The 20501-nt window shown below is 36.5% G+C and overlaps 1 protein-coding gene and 1 pseudogene across 1 annotated transcript in view; one reads left to right on the forward strand and one right to left on the reverse strand.

Moving 5' to 3' along the window:
- Positions 1–10347, forward strand: part of LOC107741123 (F-box/LRR-repeat protein 5-like) — a 15246-nt gene extending 4899 nt beyond the window's left edge. Inside the window, exons 2-5 of the mRNA XM_016553714.1 lie at positions 4041–4123; positions 5217–5930; positions 7909–8057; positions 9330–10347. Of these exons, the coding sequence (XP_016409200.1) occupies positions 4041–4123; positions 5217–5930; positions 7909–8057; positions 9330–9406 (1023 nt within the window). The 3' untranslated portion in view covers positions 9407–10347. The remainder of the gene's footprint in view (positions 1–4040; positions 4124–5216; positions 5931–7908; positions 8058–9329) is intronic.
- Positions 10348–11241: 894 nt separating this feature from the next.
- Positions 11242–17148, reverse strand: LOC107741122 (tripartite motif-containing protein 16-like; annotated as a pseudogene).
- Between the last annotated feature and the right edge of the window lie 3353 nt (positions 17149–20501).

Raw genomic sequence — 20501 nt, forward strand, 5'->3', positions numbered from 1 at the left:
GAAAATTAAAACAGTTTCAAACATTTCAGCGTCATTACTCCATAAGACACGGGTATAACACATTCAAAATATTTACACCAGAGCAGATATTCATGAACAGAAGCTTAGTTAGATTCATAAACGCAAGCATGCTTTGTATGTAGGCCTATACAGTCCAAAAACTATAGTTATAAACGTATATGGCTATATTCGTGAACAGAGAATATCCTATCACAGTAAAGTTTTGACTAATCATTCTTACTGACATTAGGCTAGTAACATTATAACTCATATTACTTTTATATCGTATTTCTGTCTGTTATAGAACATAAAAAAAAAAACCTGGCATCGTGACATTTAGATGCTGTGAATGAAACTTCATAATGTTTCACTTGATTATACATTTAGTCGGGAATTATAGTTTGGAAAAAGTCTAACTAGTAAAATGTGTACAAGTTATGTGAAAACTAATACAAGTAGGTTAATAAAAAAAAGACTTACTTGTGTTTATGATCACTGCTGGATCAAGCCGCTGCGTTGTTTTTTTCCTGAGGTAATCCAAAGCTTCTTGAGGTGAATTCTGTCTTATTCCTCTCAGCACAACACGAACAGTAAAATTTAAAAAACTTGAGGTCTTGCTGCTTTGTTTGCTGTAATGTGGGCATTTACACGCCACGCGCTTCACGTGGATGATTATAATATCTATAGCGCGCTCAGCGCGTGGGCGTGGTCGCATTAGATATAATGAAGGGAGACATGAAACACTGGACAACGCGTTGGTTTCATATGGATTACTTTATCACAGAATATTTGCTTTCGATAAGACTTGCTTAGTTTAAAAGTAGACATGTCAAGCTTTCTATAGATATATCTCTCATGTCTCTTTGTTGAGTATTTGCTGAGTTACAGTTCATTTTAATGACGCGTTTCTAAATAAAGATCACGCAGACCAAGGCGGCAGACAGCGCACCATGTTTGTTTTCTTTATTTTATAAATGCACAAAGTTTTGTTGTTATTATGCGTGTATACAAATAAAAGTAGACCATTTACAGATTCGATTGATGTATTGCTCTTATCTGTAAGATCAAAACTGAAAGTGTAATTTAAGTTCTTTTCGGTGTTATCAGGAGAAGATGCCACAAAACGCGTATCCGCGTTGGTCGACCCCAAAGGGTTAATTCAATTCAATTCCATTCAACTTTGTTCATTTGAAGTTTATTTCACTTCGGAACATTCATTCACGGATTTGCGCTACTGTCTTCACACACAGACAAACTTACTAGAGAAGTGTGAAGTGTGACATAATATACCTCTGTAAATAAATACAATTCGACAGGCTCATATCGGCCGATAATATCGGCAAAACGGTCGGTCGGGCTCTAATAAGTAGCACAGGTATATTTGTAGCAATAGTCAACAATACATTGTATGGGTCAAAATTATCCATTTTTCTTTTATGCCAAAAATCATTAGGATATTAAGTAAAGATCAAGTTCCATGAAGATATTTTGTAAATTTCCTACCGTAAATATATCCAAACTTAATTTTTGATTAGTAATATGCATTGCTAAGAACTTCATTTGGACCACTTTAAAGATGATTTTCTCAGTATTTAGATTTTTTTGCACCCTCAGATTCCAGATTTTCAAATAGTTGTATCTCGGCCAAATATTGTCCGATCCTAACAAACCACACATCAATGGAAAGCTTATTTATTCAGCTTTCATGTGCTGTATAAATCTCAATATTGAAAAATTTACACTTAAGACTGGTTTTGTGCTCCAGGGTCACATATTATTTCCGTGATTTTTACTTCCTTCGAAAGTAGACATGACTCAAATGTGTACAGAAAACAGTCATTTAAGATTTATGTGTGGGGTTGTTTTTGGGCCTAAAGTCCTTTTCACACTGAGCGAAACAATAAATCCCTACAATATATCCCTAATGGGGCTATTCACACCAGGCGCGATCATTGGCGGTGCGAAAAAGCGATGATTATTTTTCCGTCCTGTGTCGATTTTTTTTCCCCATCGCTCCGCGATGAAACGGGCTGTCCAATCAGATTTGAGCTTAGATCATGCCTATCTGCCTATTATAGAATCAAAATCAACTATAGATCACAATAGGAAGTTATTACAAGCACTCGATGATGGTTTAAAGTGGGTTTTAAGCAAAAACATAAATAATCGCATACATTTTCAAATGTGGCTTGATGCTAATTGTACCTCTAATTATATTTTAGGATGTATTCTTGTAAGCATTATAGATAGTTTGTGTTTCTGGCGTAGAACCAAACTTTATTTCGCTATATTTAATGCTGTATATTGAGCAGCGGACGATGTTAAATCCATATACAAGACGCATATCTGAGGAAAAATGCATTGTTGGTCGGCGCCCCCTAGCGTGCATGCGTGAATTATTAGCAGAAGGCGAACAATCGTTTCGCGCTCGGTGTGAAAGCATAAACATTCAATTAACATGTGTCCACCAAAGCATTTTTAGCCAGCAGGCGCTCTTCTAAAAACGGCCAGCTGGTGGAGCTTTGTTTGCAATGATTTGAGTTACCAGCAATATTAACTTCTCCATTGTTGTTCAGTCATTTTACAAAGTAGGATGGTTGGTCGGTGTAGTATTTGTCCCACCCCTCCTCCACCGTGATTGGACGGCTGGGTAAAAAGTGACGGTGACGAGCGCTGCGTTTTACAGTTGTGAACTCTCAGCTACAGAAAAAAAATGGCAAAGACAGAGCAAATGAGCTTGTGAAATATTATGATAGCATTGCATCAGAATGCAGTGTCATCAGTTTGCCAAAAAGAACACAGAACGTTTTACGCACCATTTATATGTGGTAGGGAACAAGTGTACATTTCTTTCGAAGACGCATATCTGAGGAAAAATGCATTGTTGGTCGGCGCCCCCTAGCGTGCATGCGTGAATTATTAGCAGAAGGCGAACAATCGTTTCGCGCTCGGTGTGAAAGCAATGTTCTTCGGCAATTCGCATCGCGCTCCGTGTGAAACGGCCTTAAAGCGCCCCTATTATGGTTAATAAAAGGTTCATATTTTGGTTTTGTATGTGGTAGGGAACAAGTGTACATTTCTTTCGTGCCAACTAACATTTTGAAAATACGAACATTTTCATGAATTCGAAAGTTTACGTCTGTTTACGAGCAATTTACACAAAAACTTGTTCTGCTTGTTTCATGAATGAGGCCCAATGTTTTAAATTGTTTTATAATTGTTAAATTATTATAAAGGTATAATCTGTGAGCTATAATCTAACTAACATTATATTTTGGTAGGATAACTTTGACTATTAAGCATATTTACTAGTCTGTCCTTCTAAATCTTATTCTTTTTTAAATTATTATTACATTTAATTAATAGTTGTTGTTTTTTTTAATTCCCAAAAAATATTTCATTTGGGACCTGCAATCTAATCTTAATCATTATTATATTATATTGTATGTCTATGAAATATAGTTATTATATAACATTTTTGAAAGATACCTTTAACTATTAAGCATATTTTCCTGTTTTTATTGTTATTACATTTTTTATTACAAAAATGAATTAATACTTTTTTAAAAAGGTTTAATCTGGGAATTATATAATATAATATAATATAATGTAATATAACATAATATAATTATTATATTAAATTTTATATTCTATTAGATATATTATAGTACTATATTTTTATGAAATATAGTTATTATATTGTAATTTTGTAAAAACTTTGACTATTAAGCATATTTTCCTGGTCTGTCCTGCTGTTATCTTAATGTTATTCATTTATTATTATTATTAATATTAATATTATTATTAAATTAATTCATTCTACTTATATTTATATATTATACTGTATTAATTATATTGTTATATTATTATATATCTATGAAATATAGTTATTATACTTGAGTGAACTATTTAAAGTTGTTCTTATCATTTGAATATAAATGTAATTGTATATTGTATGTATTTTTTTTATAATGTATTCCTTGATGCTGTTATGCCATTTAAATAAATAAGTAAATAAATACACTGATTTCTCCTTCCAGGTGCGACAGATCCTCAGTTTGTGCCCAAACCTGACTCACCTGGATCTCACGCAGACTGACGTCTCCGACTCTGCCTTTGACAGGTTTGCTCTTCTTCTGATTAGTTTTTTCCAAACCAACACTCATCTGGGCGTTTGTTAGAATGTATCATTTCCAGAGTTTCTAGAATTTCGAATTTCTAGAGTTTCTTCGCTTTCAAATGGCTTGTAAAAGTGCCGTGCGCATTTTACTTTCACTTTCAAATTAGCGGCAATTCTGCGTTGATTTCAATAAATAAGAAACGAATGTTTAAAAAAAAAACTTCCAGTCAATAGGCTTTTCAAAATCTAAAATATTGCCAAACAGGCACCTTTGCATTTCCCATTTGCAGTGTTGGGGAGTAACTAGTTACATGTAACGGAATTACGTAATTTAATTACAGTATAGATGTAATTGTAATCAGTTACAGTTACTGAGAAAAAATGTGTAATTAAATTACAGTTACTTATAAAAATGTTAACGATTACAAAGGGTGTTACATCTGAATTTTTTTCACACATACAGATTTGATTGACTTCTTTCATAAATTGCATTGACTGCTTTAAAATATGAGACACCAATGTTTCAGGAGACAGAATAGGACGCATGCATATTCGATAACCGTTTTATTTCCTATTTGGGTTTATGTATATGCTTTATTTTGTAAGATTAAGATTTTCCAAGACATTGTTAGATGCCAGTGTTTCCTGTCATAGCTATGCGAAGATTTAATTTCAAAAAGAGTATCATATCTCTTAAACTATTTCTTGTTATGATTTTAAGTCTGTATTTAACCTCAAAGTAAACAGAGGTGCTAAAGGCTGATTTTGTGGCGGCTGTGCTTTTAAAATTAAATTATTATAATCTCAATTCAAGTGGTGAAGGATTGTGAAAGTCTGACAGTAAGCAGTGTTGAATTCTACTGTAAGGTTAACCCTGCCTGCTATAAATGTTTAAAAATGATTAACAGTTGAAAACATTATAATTTTAGAAATGTAATCGGTTACATTACTTTAAAAAAGTAATTGAAATAGTTACGCTACTTATTACATTTTAAATAGGGTAATTTGTAATCTGTAACCTATTATATTTCCAAAGTAACCTTCCCAACACTTCCCATTTGCAATCGTGAATATTACAACTTGCCGTTTTTTCCAGCTGGGCGGAGTTTGGGGCGTGTCGTACTCTGGAGCAACTGGATCTCTCGGGATGCGACAAAATCACGGACCGCACACTAAAGATCCTGTCGCTGGGATTGGGCGACGTAACATCGCCCTGCCCGGATCGTGGAGCCAAGCTGCTGAAAGCCCCACCCTCTCCAATCAAATTCCAGGACGAATGTTCCCTCCCACTAATGGGACGCAGCTGCCAGGATCTCATTTTCAAGCGGAGACCTGGTGGGCGTGGCTCCGGTTGTGGCCCCGCCCACGTCTGGGTTCTCGACCTGGCCAAACTCGCCGACATCGAGGATGCAGCCGATTGGAGCAGACCAGGGGGCGTGTCTGCACAGGAAAGTGGGCGTGGCTGCATTTTAGAGCTGCAGGGAGGCGGCAGCTCATGCTGCTGTAGGAGGAGCCGGAGGCGGAGCTTCAGGACTGGTATTAGCTCCTCCCACTGGCAGTACGGCTTTATGGGCGAGGCCCTCTGTGGTCACTCCACCTGCTGCACCTCTGACATGGCGCTCTGGACTGTGAGAGAAGCGCACTGTGACCTCCAGGCCACCGGGGGCAGTGTTGAGTTTCGGACTAAATGCTCGTTTGAGGGTGAAACTTGCCCCGAGCATCACAACAGGACTGACCAATCAGGAGCCTATCGGGCACTCAGGTTCCTCAGCCTGTCTGGATGCTATCAGATCACGGATCTCGGCCTGAGGTACGAAATAAATCCTCTCTCGTGAGTGATTTGTTGTCATAATGCCACAGTTTCAGTAGTCAGTGGAAATACCTGAGAAATGTCATGATTCTTTAAACAAATTAGATACGTCAGTGAAAGCAAATATGCTATTAAATACATTCCTTTATTTAAAAAGTTAAATTAAAATTAAATGTAAACAAAACAAGCTTTCAAGTTCTCAGTGAAGTCAAAATTATCAGATTTCCCAAGCAAATATTTAGGTCAATATTATATTATATATATATAGAGAGAGAGAGAGAGAGAGCCCCATGATTTCCGTTTTGTTTGCCAAAAATAAAGTTTAATTTTTCAATAATTAAAAGATAAATGAAATTAATGTTTTATGCCTTCATTTAGAAAAAATTTAATTACACAACACAAAATTTCTGAGGAAAAAACATTTCATAAGGCTATTTTAAGAATAAATTTGAATAAATTAAGTTGGTTTTATGCATTCAAATGATTAGAAATGCTAAAACACAGAATTTTAAAAAACAAAACATTTCATAGGGCCCCAAGCATGTAGTTTTTGTTAAACTTTTAATGAATTGATATGAAATTGTGTAAGATTCATTATTTTAATTAATTAGACATACTTTTTGATTAATAAAAAATAATTTAACCATTAAAAAGGAGTCTAGAAAAATGTAAACGGAATTTAGAGAAGAAGAAAAAACGGAATTTGGTAAAAAAATAAAAAGGATTTCATAGGGCCTTACATATACTGTTTTTATATATATATATATATATGTGTATGTGTGTGTGTGTAGATAGGTAGATTGATAGATAGTATAGAGAGAGAGATATATTGGTAGATTATTTTTGTGTATTTTTAATATTTATATATTTAATAATATAATTAAGATTTGTTAATATTTTACCCTTTTATTTATGTCCTGTGCTTTATATATACATATATTATAATATATATTAATTTCAAATACCAGAACAATTTTTAATAGCCTTAGTTTTTTTTCTTTTTAAGTTTGTTGTTCATCTTAATTGTATATTATTTCAGCTTTATTTCAATTAACGAAAACAATAGTTTTAGTTTTAGCAAACAGTAGCATAGGGGTGTGCGATATATATCGTCTGCGATAATATCGTAATTGTTGTTTTAACGATGTGCAATTTGACATTATCGAGTATTTTGCAAAAACTATTCAAAACATCCCTACAGAGCGCACGCATACATTACGTGAAGTCTAGACTAGTGCGTGTGCGCATTCAGTGTGTTTTCTTTCACTGCATGATTCAGGCTATTAAAATGCATTTAGAATGATCACAAAATTCAAGACTATCAGTATGAACTGACCACCACACAGAATATTAAAAACATTAGGAGTCAGCTGTCTTCGGCAGTCCTTAAGGTATCAGCACAATAACACACTCAGCAAAATATCGTCTAATTATCGTTATAGATAAAATCCCATAAAATATCGAGATATAATTTTTTGGTCAATATCGCACACCCCTACAGTAGCAACATTGGTTATTAAACATTGTTTTAGCATTTTGGTTATGCAATTTTATTTTATTTTTCTTTAAATAGTTTTATCTTTTTTTTTTTTTTTCAGTTTAGTTTTTAATAATTTTAGTGCATAGGCTTGTACTTATTTCAGATTTCTAATTGTCTAATTTTGAATAAAAAGTTAAAATTTCCCCCCATTTTTTTATTTTTATTTGTAAGTTTATTTTAATTAATGAAAATATTTTTGTAAATAGTTTTTGGTAACAGTAACAATGCTGGCTATTAAACAATTAACAGTGAATTAGATTACAAGCAGTATGAATATAAAATTAACTCTTTAAATCATACAAAGCATTGATAAAGATGTCATGATGCTTTTGGGCTCTCATGCTACTCTGAAATCTTGACTGTTGTTATTGAAATCATACACGCACATCTAGACGGTGCACAAAGCAGACAGTGTCTGAAGGTTTGTGTTTGTTGCAGGTGTCTGTCTCAGCGAGGAGGACTCCCTCTGCTGCTGCATCTCAATCTCTCCGGCTGTCTGCTCATCACGGGGGCGGGGCTTCAGGAGCTGGTGTCCGTCTGCCCCTCCCTCAACATCGAGCACTTTTACTACTGCGATAACATTAACGGTAACACACTCACACATAGACAGAACGTACTCGCACTGATTCATACCAAGCGTCCAGCCATACAGTCTCCACGAATAAAGAATGTCCAAACTGTGCTGCTGGGTTTCTGACAAGCTAGTAATAATAAATAATGAGTAACACCTTATTTTAAGGACCAAATTCTCACTATTAACTAGTTGCTTATTGGCATGCATATTACTAGCATATTGGCTGTTTATTAGTACTTATAAAGCATATATTAATGCCTTATTCTGCATGACCATATTTTAGATCCTTTAATCTTACTCAAACTACCTTACTAACTATTAAAAACCCGAAAATTGAGAGTTTTTTTTAAAGCAAAAGTTGTAGCTAATAGTTAGTTAATAGTAAAAATTTAAATGTGACCAAATAATGTTTTATTTTGAGGGTTTTGATTTAAAAATTATTTATTTTTAATATTTATTTTATAAATGAATAATAAAAGTCAAATAAAAATAAATAAATGTTACAATTATGAATCAAAATGGAACACTATTTTGGTCTGACATTTTTTATTTTAAATAATAAAAAGTTAAAATCAAAATATATATATATTTTTTAAATTTTACTTAATAAAAAAGAAAATATTTTGCTATTTTAGTATCTTTGAGATACTATTAATATTAATAATATAACATTTTCTCTTTTATGTCTTGTGTTCATTTTAAAATTTTAGTTTATATATATGTATATGTATATGTAGGCTATATGTATGTATGTGTGTGTGTGTGTGTGTGTGTATATACGTGTATGTATATATACACACACACACACACACATTTGTGAATCCCTGTGCTACATGAATGTAATAAATGTATGTGATGTATGAAAAAGTCTGCTAAATGTAAATGACTGTAATGCACACAATTCCACATATGAAGTCCAAAGTATGACGGCATCTTGGTAAGTAAAGGGTGGGTTATTATGAACGCTGTCTTTATCTAGCTCATAGACTACTTGCATTTTATTGGTTAGTTGCATTTTATTATCTAGATTTAGCATGTTTTCTGTTTATTCCTGCTGTCCACGGCCAATTTATGGGTTGCGACCCACCGCTCCTCTTGAATACAGCTCTAGATGTACGGTTTATTTCTCCCAGTTTAGTGGGAGAAATAAAAAAAGAGAAATCTAGTGGGAGAAATCTCCTCTGTGGACCTATGTACACAAACTGTTCATTCCAGCACATGAATTGAAAGCTTTGTCTCTTCATTTTGAGCTTTTTTTAACTTGAATTTCTCTGTGGTCCTGCAGGTCCTCATGCTGACAAGGCCAGCGGGTGTCAGAATCTGCAGTGTGGCTTCAGGGCTTGCTGTCGATCCGGAGAGTGATGCTCTTTTCTCTGTATTCATCTCTCTTTACCACCACCCCCCACCCCCCCCTCCACTGCTCGCCTCGTGTCCCTCTTTCATCCATGTGCACTTTAATCGGGAAATTGGTTCAAGATGCTCTTTGACGCAATTTGATTTCCCTAAAACCAAAAACGCTTCAAATAAAGTGAAATTCGGCATTGTAAACCAATCACCTTCATTGCCATTTCTGAGAGGTATTATTGTGAAAGGAACTGAATGATGTATATTTGTAAATAATTCAATTGTCCACAGTCTCCTTTCCGATCACTTGGGATGAATTTTGAGTGCTTTAAGATGTTATTTCAACATTGTGTAGGGTTTTTTTTGTTTTGCTTTGAGTTTTTCACCCAGGCGCATTTAGAACGTCTCAAGCTCAAATCTGACTTTACTGAACCAGTACTTTAGGTTTGATGTTAAAATCACCTGCTTTGGTTCCCCTACTCTGGACTTAAAAGTTTGTGAATAGGAAAATACTCTAGATGAGTTAATAGGCCTGAGTTCACAAGCTCATTGAGTTGTAGTTTGTCAAATGATGCAGGTGTTTTGGAAAACAACCAGAAGCTGTATTATTGTGTTTATAACCTGATGTGGGAATGACTGGATGACCGCCGGATTTTAGTTGCAGATATTCTCTTCAGCTGCATTGAGCGAAACATCATCTGTGACTAAATATCTGGCAACCGTGTCAAACTAGGAGCGTTTTCCCAGACTTCAAGCGTTGGTTGGTTAAAAAAGTGGTTTGTGAACTGTAGTAAGTCCTGGGTATATTATACTCGTTAAAGGAACACTCCACTTTTTTTGAAAATAGGCTCATTTTCCAACTCCCTTAGAGTTAAACGGTTGAGTTTTACCGTTAGCGGTAGCACTTTTAGCTGTAGCTTAGCATATAGATCATTGAATCTGATTAGGCCGTTAGCATCTCACTCAAAAATGACTAAAGAGTTTCTATATTTTTCCTATTTAAAACTTGACTCTTCTGTAGTTACATCGTGTGACTAAGACCAACGGAAAATGAAAAGTTGCTGTTTTCTAGGCTGATATGGCTAGGAAATATACTCTCATTCCGGCGTAATAATCAAGGAACTTTGCTGCCGTACAGTGTTCCTTTAATTCTCCACTCATTCTTCTGATTTTTTTTTTTTAGATGCTGCATGATCTGTTTCTTTTGGGTTCATTAGCTGACCATTAAAAGCACCTTGAGATAACATTTGTCTGTGTTGAAGTCTTTATTGAGCATGGGGTTGTCAAGCTCCAAAAAAAGGACGAAACAACAGCATAGAAGTACTATACAAGTGTCCGTATGTTATATTCCAAGCCATATGATGCTTTGTATGAGGAAAAGACCCAAATTTAAGTTGTTTTGCATTTCTGCTTCTGCATATTCAAACTTGGTGGTTTGTGTTTATTTACGAGACCACGCGAATCTGGTGTTTGGTCTCGATGACCTCAAACCTGCGCAACTACAAGTTTGAAAATGCACATGTGTGAATGTAAGAGCTGCTCTTTGATTCATCTCGTTTTGTGTTCTGTGGAAAAAAGGTCATATAGATTTGGAACAACATGGGGATGAGAAAAAATGGACAAAATTGGATAAACTTCAAGAATTAAATTCCCATTAATGAAAACTTTGAACCATGTATGAAAAGCTACCTCCTATTTTCAATATATAACTATTTCAGTACCTTAAAAAAATATTCCCTAAAACGTCAAGCTACCAAAAAAAAAAAATTCATATCAGATTTAATTTTTTGCACTACTGATGATGCCATTTCCCCCTATGATTTATTTAAAGAAAACGTTTTTATTCTGGACGATTCAAGATATGAAAATCTTCACCTTAATTTATTCAGTACTGCTGGCACCTCGCTTTCCACATCTGAGATATTTGTTTCTCGTCACGTCTGTTCTTATGCGTCTTTGTTTTATACAAGTTTTGTTGTTCTTGGTTCTGTTAACTACTTGCGGTGATCCGCCTTCTTGCGGCTCACAAAATGTTGCGGTTGAGCCCTGAAAGAGCCCAAATCCTGGATAAAGAGGTTGAGTGAACCTGGTCTGGACTTTGTGAAGGAGGATCATGGTATCTGAGACACTGTAGAAGGACAGCTGTCCTGCCCGGTGGTCCAGATACACCCCGATCCGGTGGGACAGGGGTACACTGATCTCCGTCTCCTCGTTGTTGTGAACTAGTGCGTATCTGAACATGGAACAGTCCAGACTCCAGGAGTGCCTGTTGTACCCAAACCCACTGTCGTCTCCTTGCCCAGTTCTGTTGATGTCTTTGTAGGACACTGCGAGGTCGACGCCGTACTGTCCGCTCCAGACCACCTCCCAGTAGCAGCGACCTGTCAGACCTTCCTTGCTCAGGGGGCTCAATACTGCAAGCCACAGCCTGGTACTGTTCTGTTAACCGAAGGTTCCTGTGGGCCGTGTTTGGGTCCAGACTCAAGGGAACCAGAACTGATGGGGAATGAGAAACAAGGTGAAAATGCAAAACTAAGTAAAGCCCAGCTTTACCCCAAGACCAGTGTATGCACACTTACTTGGGTCTTCACAACTTGGTAAGTTGTCTTGGCGTGTAAAACAGAACTTAATGTGAATGAAGTATCTTTAGCTAACAAACCAGTACGAAGGCTAAGCATCTTTAGGGATTGGGATTTTCATATTATACCTTTGGCTTCATAGTGAAGTTTGGCGTCTGTTTAAAGTAAAGTAGAATGACTTACACTGTATAAAGTCCTCCCTCGTCTTGGGTTCTTGCGGCAGTAGGATCTTTTCTGCAGTCACTAATGAGACGTGAGTTGTGACAGAACAGATTGGTTAAGACCTGTTAAGTTCCACATCCTTTACAAAATATTACTACTTATAAGGCCCTTAAAGGTCTAGCTCCTGCGTACATAACTAGTCTTCTACCACGCTACAATCCATCACGCTCCCTAAGGTCACAAAACTCTGGACTCTTGGTAGTACCTAGGATAGCAAAGTCCACTAAAGGAGGAAGAGCTTTTTCGCATTTGGCTCCCAAACTCTGGAATAGCTTTCCTGATAACGTTCGGGGTTCTGACACACTCTCTCTGTTTAAATCTAGATTAAAGACATCTCTTTAGCCAAGCATTCACATAATGTATCTCATAACCTTGTACTTCAGCTATATCTGAGCAAATGCACATTTTCATTCTTTTGCTTGGGTTGAACACATCATCTTTGCTTTGTTGGAACAGCAGCTATGCTAATTTAGGCTCTATTTGCTTCTCTGTTTCTGCCACGGGATTTGCATCCCAAGGTACCTAATAATTACAGAAGCTTTAGTCTGGATCCAACCCTTATGATGCCAGAGATGATGCCAACCCCCCAGAAGACCTCAGATGATGCTAACCCTGGAACAACATATAAAACGACCAAATTTTGCTTAATCACAACGTTTAATCACAATCGCAAAGTTTAATCATTGCAGTTAATAGGGTTCACCATCTGTTTGATTACGTGTAATTTGTAACTAACTGCATGATTCTTACTGTACATTTCTGCCATAGTCACCACTAATAACCTACTCCTAAATATAATTCAGGTAGAAACTTAAAATTTTCTGCAAAGCTGCTTTGCAACGATTTGTATCGTGAAAAGCACTATACAAATAAACTTGAATTGGTTACTTGGGAATCTGCAGACCTTTTCACAAGAGGTTGGACACATGTAGGATTTTGTAAATCCCAAGTGTTCTGTTGAGTACTACAGAGCCCCTTAGGCAGGGGTCTCCAAACTCGGCCCTGGGTTTAGCTCCAACTTGCCTCAACACACCTGCCTGGAAGTTTCTAGAATGCCTGGTGTAAGACCTTGATTAGCTGCTTCAGGTGTGTTTAATTAGGGTTGGAGCTAAACTCTGCAGGACACCAGCCTTCCAGGGCCGAGTTTGGAGACCCCTTCCCTAAAGCAAGACCCTCAGGCCTTCGAAGGCCACTGTCCTGCAGAGTTCAGCCCCAACCCTAATCAAGTACACCTGCCTATACATTTCAAGTAAACACTTTGGTTAGTTTTTCAGGTGTTTGGTTAGGGTTGGAGCTAAACTCTGTAGGACAGTGGCCCTCGAGGGCCAGATTTGCCCACCAATTTACTAAAGTGGCATGGAGATGGATAAGATATGAGATTAGAGGGAAAATTGTGTTTCAATGCTTTTTGGTTCCCCTGATAAACGTCGAGGTCACTCAACAAAACTTTTGCATTTCCTTGAAATTTTACATGGAGTTTTGTGAGGGAATGCAAAGTTTCTTTTGGGGCATGCAAAACATTTGTAAGAGAATGCACAAGCATTGAAATGCAACTTTTCCTCCAATTTCATATTTTTTTAATATCATATCCCTTTAGGGTCTTCGGTGAATTCTTTACAGGTAGGTACAGATTCCATATGAAACTATTTCAACTTCAGCTCACTTACCAGCGGTACATTAAGTTATCTAAAGATGCTGAAATCCACCAGTTCTTACTGTATGTCAGTGACTGATTGCTCTGCAACTTCTGGGAGTCGGTGGTTAACAGGTTTGTATCAATCCATCAGTGAAACAGTCTTGTTTGGTCTAGTTTGGGTAGGACATTAGTGTGACAAACGGGTCTTATACTTTAGACTAAAATTGTTTTGAAGGCAACCACTTCTGTGGACCAAATTTGTTCATCACCCATCACTTTTTACCTGCTGAGAATATCCTGGTTGTTTCCAGTCTCCAAATGTCCTTTATATGTGCTGTTAATGAGATGAGGGACTTGATCACTTCTCCAAAAGAGAACTGTGGATTAGTTGTCAGGCTTTGGAAGTCATTAGAAGTCGGCCAGCGGGATTGGACCTCCTACAAGATTTGGAGATAATCAGGAGAGGAAAGAAGCGATCTACAACAAATTAAGAATTAGTCATTTTGGTAGCCACTTTTTTAACCAAAGTGTCTTGTAGCAATGTTCTGGTGGTGCTTTTACCTGGAGGAAATAGATGTGATCATCAGTATGTGAAAGCTGCTCCACCTCGGACTGCTTTCTCTTCAACTTTGAGATCTCCTGTTCCAGATCTTGCGAATGTCCCTGAATCCGGTTCAACTCTGTGGTCATCTGAGTTTGGACCAGCGTAATTATCTCAGTGTGGCTTCTCTGTATAAAGCTGAGCAGTTCGGTGAAGATCCTGTCACCTTCTTCCTCTGTGGCTTGAGTCAGGTTCTGTTAGTGGAAACATTTCTCATTCTTATTTTGGGTGAAGTGTGTTCATTTTCTGCACCATTAATGGCACCAAATGGAACGACGGTTTCCGAACTGCCCCTCTCCCATCTCCTATTGTTCATGATTCAACTTGACTTTGGGAAGTCAACCAATGTTTATGCCTATTCGTTTGGGATAGGAGAAAGTGTTCAGAAAATTATTTCAGTCACAAACTTACCCTGATGCAACATGATGCCTTTTGGGTTTCCTTCAGCTCAGTCTCTCGATCCGTAACCATCTGCTTGGACTTTTCCAGCTGCCTCTGGGAATCAGTAGACAATGTCATTTAAGACATCAGTCTTTTACATTTAGCATCACTGTTGTGACTGAGAACTACTTCAGTATAAGAAGGACACCATCTGCATTTTAAGGTGTCATAACCTGTTTTGCTGGTGACTGCTCTGGCAACTTGAAATAGGTATGTCTTATTCTCATTGACTCCTAATTAGTGTGTCTTTTTTCAGAGGAGCTTACAAAGTCTTTTTTCCGAGCAACATCCAGCATAGTTGTAAAACCAAGTCTATAACGACAATCCTGCTTATGAACCAGACTGCAACTAGCTATTCCCAAACAAATTAACCCAACCAGTTTATCGACAGACTTTCAAGCATACGGTCAAAAAACTCTGTAAACTCTTCTGAACAAAGACTTAATGATTAAAAACAAAGTCTTTTTTGAGCAACATCTGCTTTATAGTAGTGGAACCAAGTGTACAACATCAATCTCTCACCAAATTCCTGATTATGAACCAAACTGCAGCTGGCTGTTCTCCAAACATATTCACCCAACCAGTTAATCGACTAACTTTCAAACGTGTATTGCCAAAAATAACAATTGTCTCTCTTAGACTGATGATACATGGGGCAACTTTTTGAGCAATTTTGTTGGGCAACTTTTTTTGAGCATTGTTGCTTGGGCACTTTCACATTGAGCATGGATAACAAATGTCTATCTGGATACTTTAGATCGGTCGTGGGCCCTGAGTCTCATCTGGTTGCTCAAAAAGTTGCCCCGTGTATCATCAGCCTTATTGTCAACGTCTTTCCTTTATTTGAATCATTTTGTCTTTGTTCGGAAGAGTTTACAAAGTCTTATTTGAGCAACATCTACTCTGTAGTTGTGGAACCAAGTCCACACCAACAATCCCTCATCAAAATCCCATTTGTTAACCAAACTGCAACTGGCTATTCTCAAACATATTCACCCAACCAGTTAAAAATGGCTTGTTTATGCATTGCATATTAAAAACTTGTACTACTTTGGACTCAAACCGACCCTGCCCCACCTTTACCTGTTTCTCTGCTCGTTCTGTAGCAGCCGAGACCATGTCATGTCCTTTGTGGTTGGTGTCCAGCATGCAGAGGCAGCAGATACACTGGCGCTCAGTGCGGCAGTAAACCTCCAGGAGCTTATGATGTTGGGGGCATGTCTTTTTTTGGAGTTCTCCAGTGACGTCCACCAGTAAGTGTGCTTTCCCCACATTCAGTTCATTGTGCAACCTGAGGTGAGTTTCACAGTAAGACGCCAAACACACCAGACATGTTTTGATGGCTTTTTCTTTCCTATCACTGCAAGAGTCACACTCCACGTCCTCAGCTTGCTCCGTCTGAAGTCCTGTCCTCTCCAGTGCCTCTGCAACACAAGCAACAGATCTGTCTGGATCTGATACAGAAGCATTGGAATCATCCAGATCTGCAGCTGGAGCCTCATATTCTTCCAGATCTGCAGCTGGAGCCTCATATTCTTCTGGATCTGCAGCTGGAGCCTCATATTCTTCCGGATCTGCAGCTGGAGCCTCATATTCTTCCAGATCTGCAGCTGGAGCCTCATATTCTTCCAGATCTGTCTCACACGAGGAATTCTGTTTACACCGATGGCAGCTGTTTTCCTGCAGGTCCTGGAGGCAAACCGAGCACACGCGTGAGTCCTGTTCATCTGCCATTTGCATGGAGAGCAAGGAGCTCGGTGTTAAAGGGACTCTACAAACAGTTTAGTTTCGTTTCTTTCTTTTCCTCCTGCGTGTTTGTGGGCGGGACTCTCTTATGTGTGTGTGTGTGGCCACAGATAAAGAGAGACAGCTCTGAAGCTTGCTCTAATGTGAAACCTTAACAGAGAGAGACACACGGTTGCTTGCCAGGGCGCTGTCGCTTGCGTGTTTAGCAAAATAATATCAGACTAACCAGCTTAGTAAAATTTATTTGTATATACATAGGAGTACAAAGGAGAGACATTGTACCATCATGTGGTTTCAAGTCTCTTTTCCTTTTATAAAAGCCATTGCTTTGTAATTGCATAGAGAAGAATAGTGAGATGGACATTGTACATCTTAAACAGTTGTTTTTCCACAGGTTTTATTGTTTTTTTCCCCGCTCTGTATTCACCTCCAGTGAGTGTGTTATATATGTGGGCAGAGCCCAGGTGCTGGGAATTTGTCAAACAGAAACTTGTGTAACTTGTCAAGAGAGACAATAAAACAGCAGGAAGAGCCATAATACGTTTCATAATTTTATGCTTTTTGTTTCATAAGTTTTGCATATGTTCTGTTTAAGAAATGGCATGGTTTATTCTTTGGTTCATGTAATTTCTCTGATCGACATCACTGGAATTATTTTAAGATCAGTTTTAATATAAAGGGGAGGGTAGGCTAGTTGACAAAAGAACAACTTTTTTTGTCCAACATAAAGATTTTTCCCAACATCAGAATTGCCTGTCTAAGACTTTTAGTTGAGAAAACTTGGGAAAATATTCTTATGAAACATGTATTTGTATTTGTCATCTTTTATGAATAAATCCAAATGATGACTCAGTTATTTTAATGCCATTTGAAGACTATATAGGCTAATCGGTAATAGAAATACACAGTATTCATCATGAAATTCTTGTTGAATTTTTTTACAAATATTTTAAAATCTTTATCATGAAGGGACATCATATCAGCTCCCTAAAGCTGGTGGTACCGTGGTACAATGATGGTAATTCCATGATACTTTGATATTCACATGTATAAACACTGAAGTGCAAAGGCTTTCCAGTGACTCTGGTTATTGTAACACGTGAGACGCACCTCATACCTCATTCACACACACACACACACACACTTGTATAACACCCACAGACACGCTCACACTGCAGATCGCCTCTGCTTTAGGTGAGTGTAAATACAGCTTCTCTCAATCAGGCGTGCACCACATGAAAAAATACTATAGTGTTTCTGAACCATACTATAGTAAAGTATTGAATTCATTTGCTGTAGTAATTCTATAGTTGCTGTGATAATATAACAACTATAGTAATATAAGCAAATGACTTTACCCAATACTGTACTAAGTTTTCTACAACTATACTACAATACACTACAGTTTACTGTAGCAAAAACTAAAGTATACTACAGTATTCATAACAGTTTATCAGTTCACTACAGTATGCTGTAGCATGCATTATCAAAGTGTCGTAAATACTATAATAATACAGCTTCTCTCAATCAGGCGTGCACCACATGAAAAAATACTATAGTGTTTCTGAACCATACTATAGTAAAATATTGAATTCGTTTGCTGTAGTAATTCTATAGTTGCTGTGATAATATTACAATACACTACAGTTTACTGTAGCAAAAACTAAAGTATACTACAGTATTCATAACAGTTTATCAGTTCACTACAGTATGCTGTAGCATGCATTATCAAAGTGTCGTAAATACTATAATATATACAGTATAATACACTTTACTATAGTATGGCTCAAAAACACTATAGTATATTTACTATAAATTACTATCTCGTCGATTAATCGTTATTTACCCAATTTTCTGATCAAAGCAAGATCGATAGTTTTGTTCAATATTATATTTAGTTCTTTTTCGCTGCAAAATATTGAAAGCCATAGGGTTTTTCTAGTGATTCTGCACATTAATGAAAAAATACTAAAGTGATTTATAGTAAATATACTATAGTGCTTTTGAGCCATACGATAGTAGAGTGTATTATACTGTATATATTATAGTATTTACGACACTTTGATAATGCATGCGACAGCATACTGTAGCGGTAGAGATCAGAGTTGATCAGGTGCATTGAGATTCTGCAGTCAGACTGAAACTTGGTTTATTAAGTCAAAACTTCCAGATGAACCTGATTTTGGTCATTTGTTTATATTACTATAGTTGTTATATTACCATAGCAACAAATAACAAATTAATTCAAGTACTTTACTATAGTATGGTCTAAAAACACTATAGTATTTTTTCAACAAAGTTTTTACTTGTTTAGAAGCGGTTCGTGTTTGATACTTCATCATAATCAGAAAAACTTGATTGAGTTGATCAGGTGCATTGAGATTCTGCAGTCAGACTGAAACTTGGTTTATGAAGTCAAAACTTCCAGATGAACCTGATTTTGTGTGTCCTGATGTAATGATTTAGTGAGTTCATGTCATCTGATGGTTTCTGTTCCTCAGGGTTGTGATGGCAGACACGGCTGTTCAGCTGACCGGAGTCAGAGATGAGTCCAGGACACCGGTGTCCACCAGAATGTCCTTCTCATCGCCCAGACGAGGAGCGACCGTGAGCTTCCACAACATCAACTACAGCGTGAAGATGAAGAGCGGCTTCCTGTGCAAGAGGAAGCTCACGCAGAAGAACATCCTCATCCAGCTCAAGTGAGTCTAGTGCTGTCAAATCTGATGCTGTTTGATCACAATACTCATGTTTCGGGGTTTTAAATAGTCAGGCATTTGTGTACCATGATTTTTTTTTTGAAAGCACCTTAGTATAAAAGTACTGTGGTACAGGTTTTTGTAGGTATTTTTTTAATGTATTTTTCAGGGTTATTATAGTTGGCAAAAACAAAACCTTTTCATTACTTAAAATAAAATTAAATGAAAATATAAAAAGAGAAACATTATTTCAGCTAGTTTCTAATTTTCATTTAGTTTAACTTGATGTACTAAAATACCTCAAACTAAAACTAAAATAAAATTAATAGACACATTAAAAAATTTATAAATAAATTATTAAATTTTTTTTAGAACAAAATGACTAAAACTAACTAAAATTAAAATGCACAGAAAATCTAAAAGTAAAAACTAATTTAAAATATGAATAAAAACTAAGTTTTAATAAAGTGTGATTTATTTTTGTATATTATTAAATATTACAAATATGAATAAAAACTATATAGCATATAAAAAAAAAGACAAAAGCACAACAAAATTCCTAAAATTTAAACTAAAATTAATATTAACAGGGTAAAAAACAGAGAATATAAAAGAAAACTAAATATTAATAAAAATATTATATAGTACTAATATAAATGTTAATAAAAACTCTATTATCTGTAGTATCTCAATGATACTAAAACAACTTGTTTTTGCACGTTTTTTTTTTTTTGTATGTTTTTGTTTTCTTTCGTTTTTATAGTAATACTAATGCTTTTTTCTATAAAGGACTTTTGCAGGTTTATCTGACGGATGTTTCCTGCATTTAGCTGTTTGACTGTAATTATTAATGTAGTTGTCATAGAATCTGGTTTATTATGAATTTGATTTCACATGTTCCTTTAAAAAATGTAGTTTATAAAACGGAGAGTTCCGGTCCTTGATTCTGATTGGCCGAGCCACGTTCGAAGCTGTTGTAAATTACTACAAAGTAACAAACACCTTTGTTTACGTTTGTGTGTTGCTCGGCAACCACTTTGTTGCATTTGTGTTCGTCCGGTGACCAGCAGGACTGCATCAGATCTCATGTTCAGACTTGTTTTCTGCCTCGACTTTCATCTTCTCTACCTGCTTAAAACATGGAGTCGAGAGGAACAGTCACATATTTAGCCTTTGCATGAAGCTCATG

Source organism: Sinocyclocheilus rhinocerous, unplaced genomic scaffold (assembly GCF_001515625.1).
Source record: "Sinocyclocheilus rhinocerous isolate Xijiao unplaced genomic scaffold, SAMN03320098_v1.1 scaffold3999, whole genome shotgun sequence".
Taxonomy (NCBI): Eukaryota; Metazoa; Chordata; class Actinopteri; order Cypriniformes; family Cyprinidae; genus Sinocyclocheilus; species Sinocyclocheilus rhinocerous.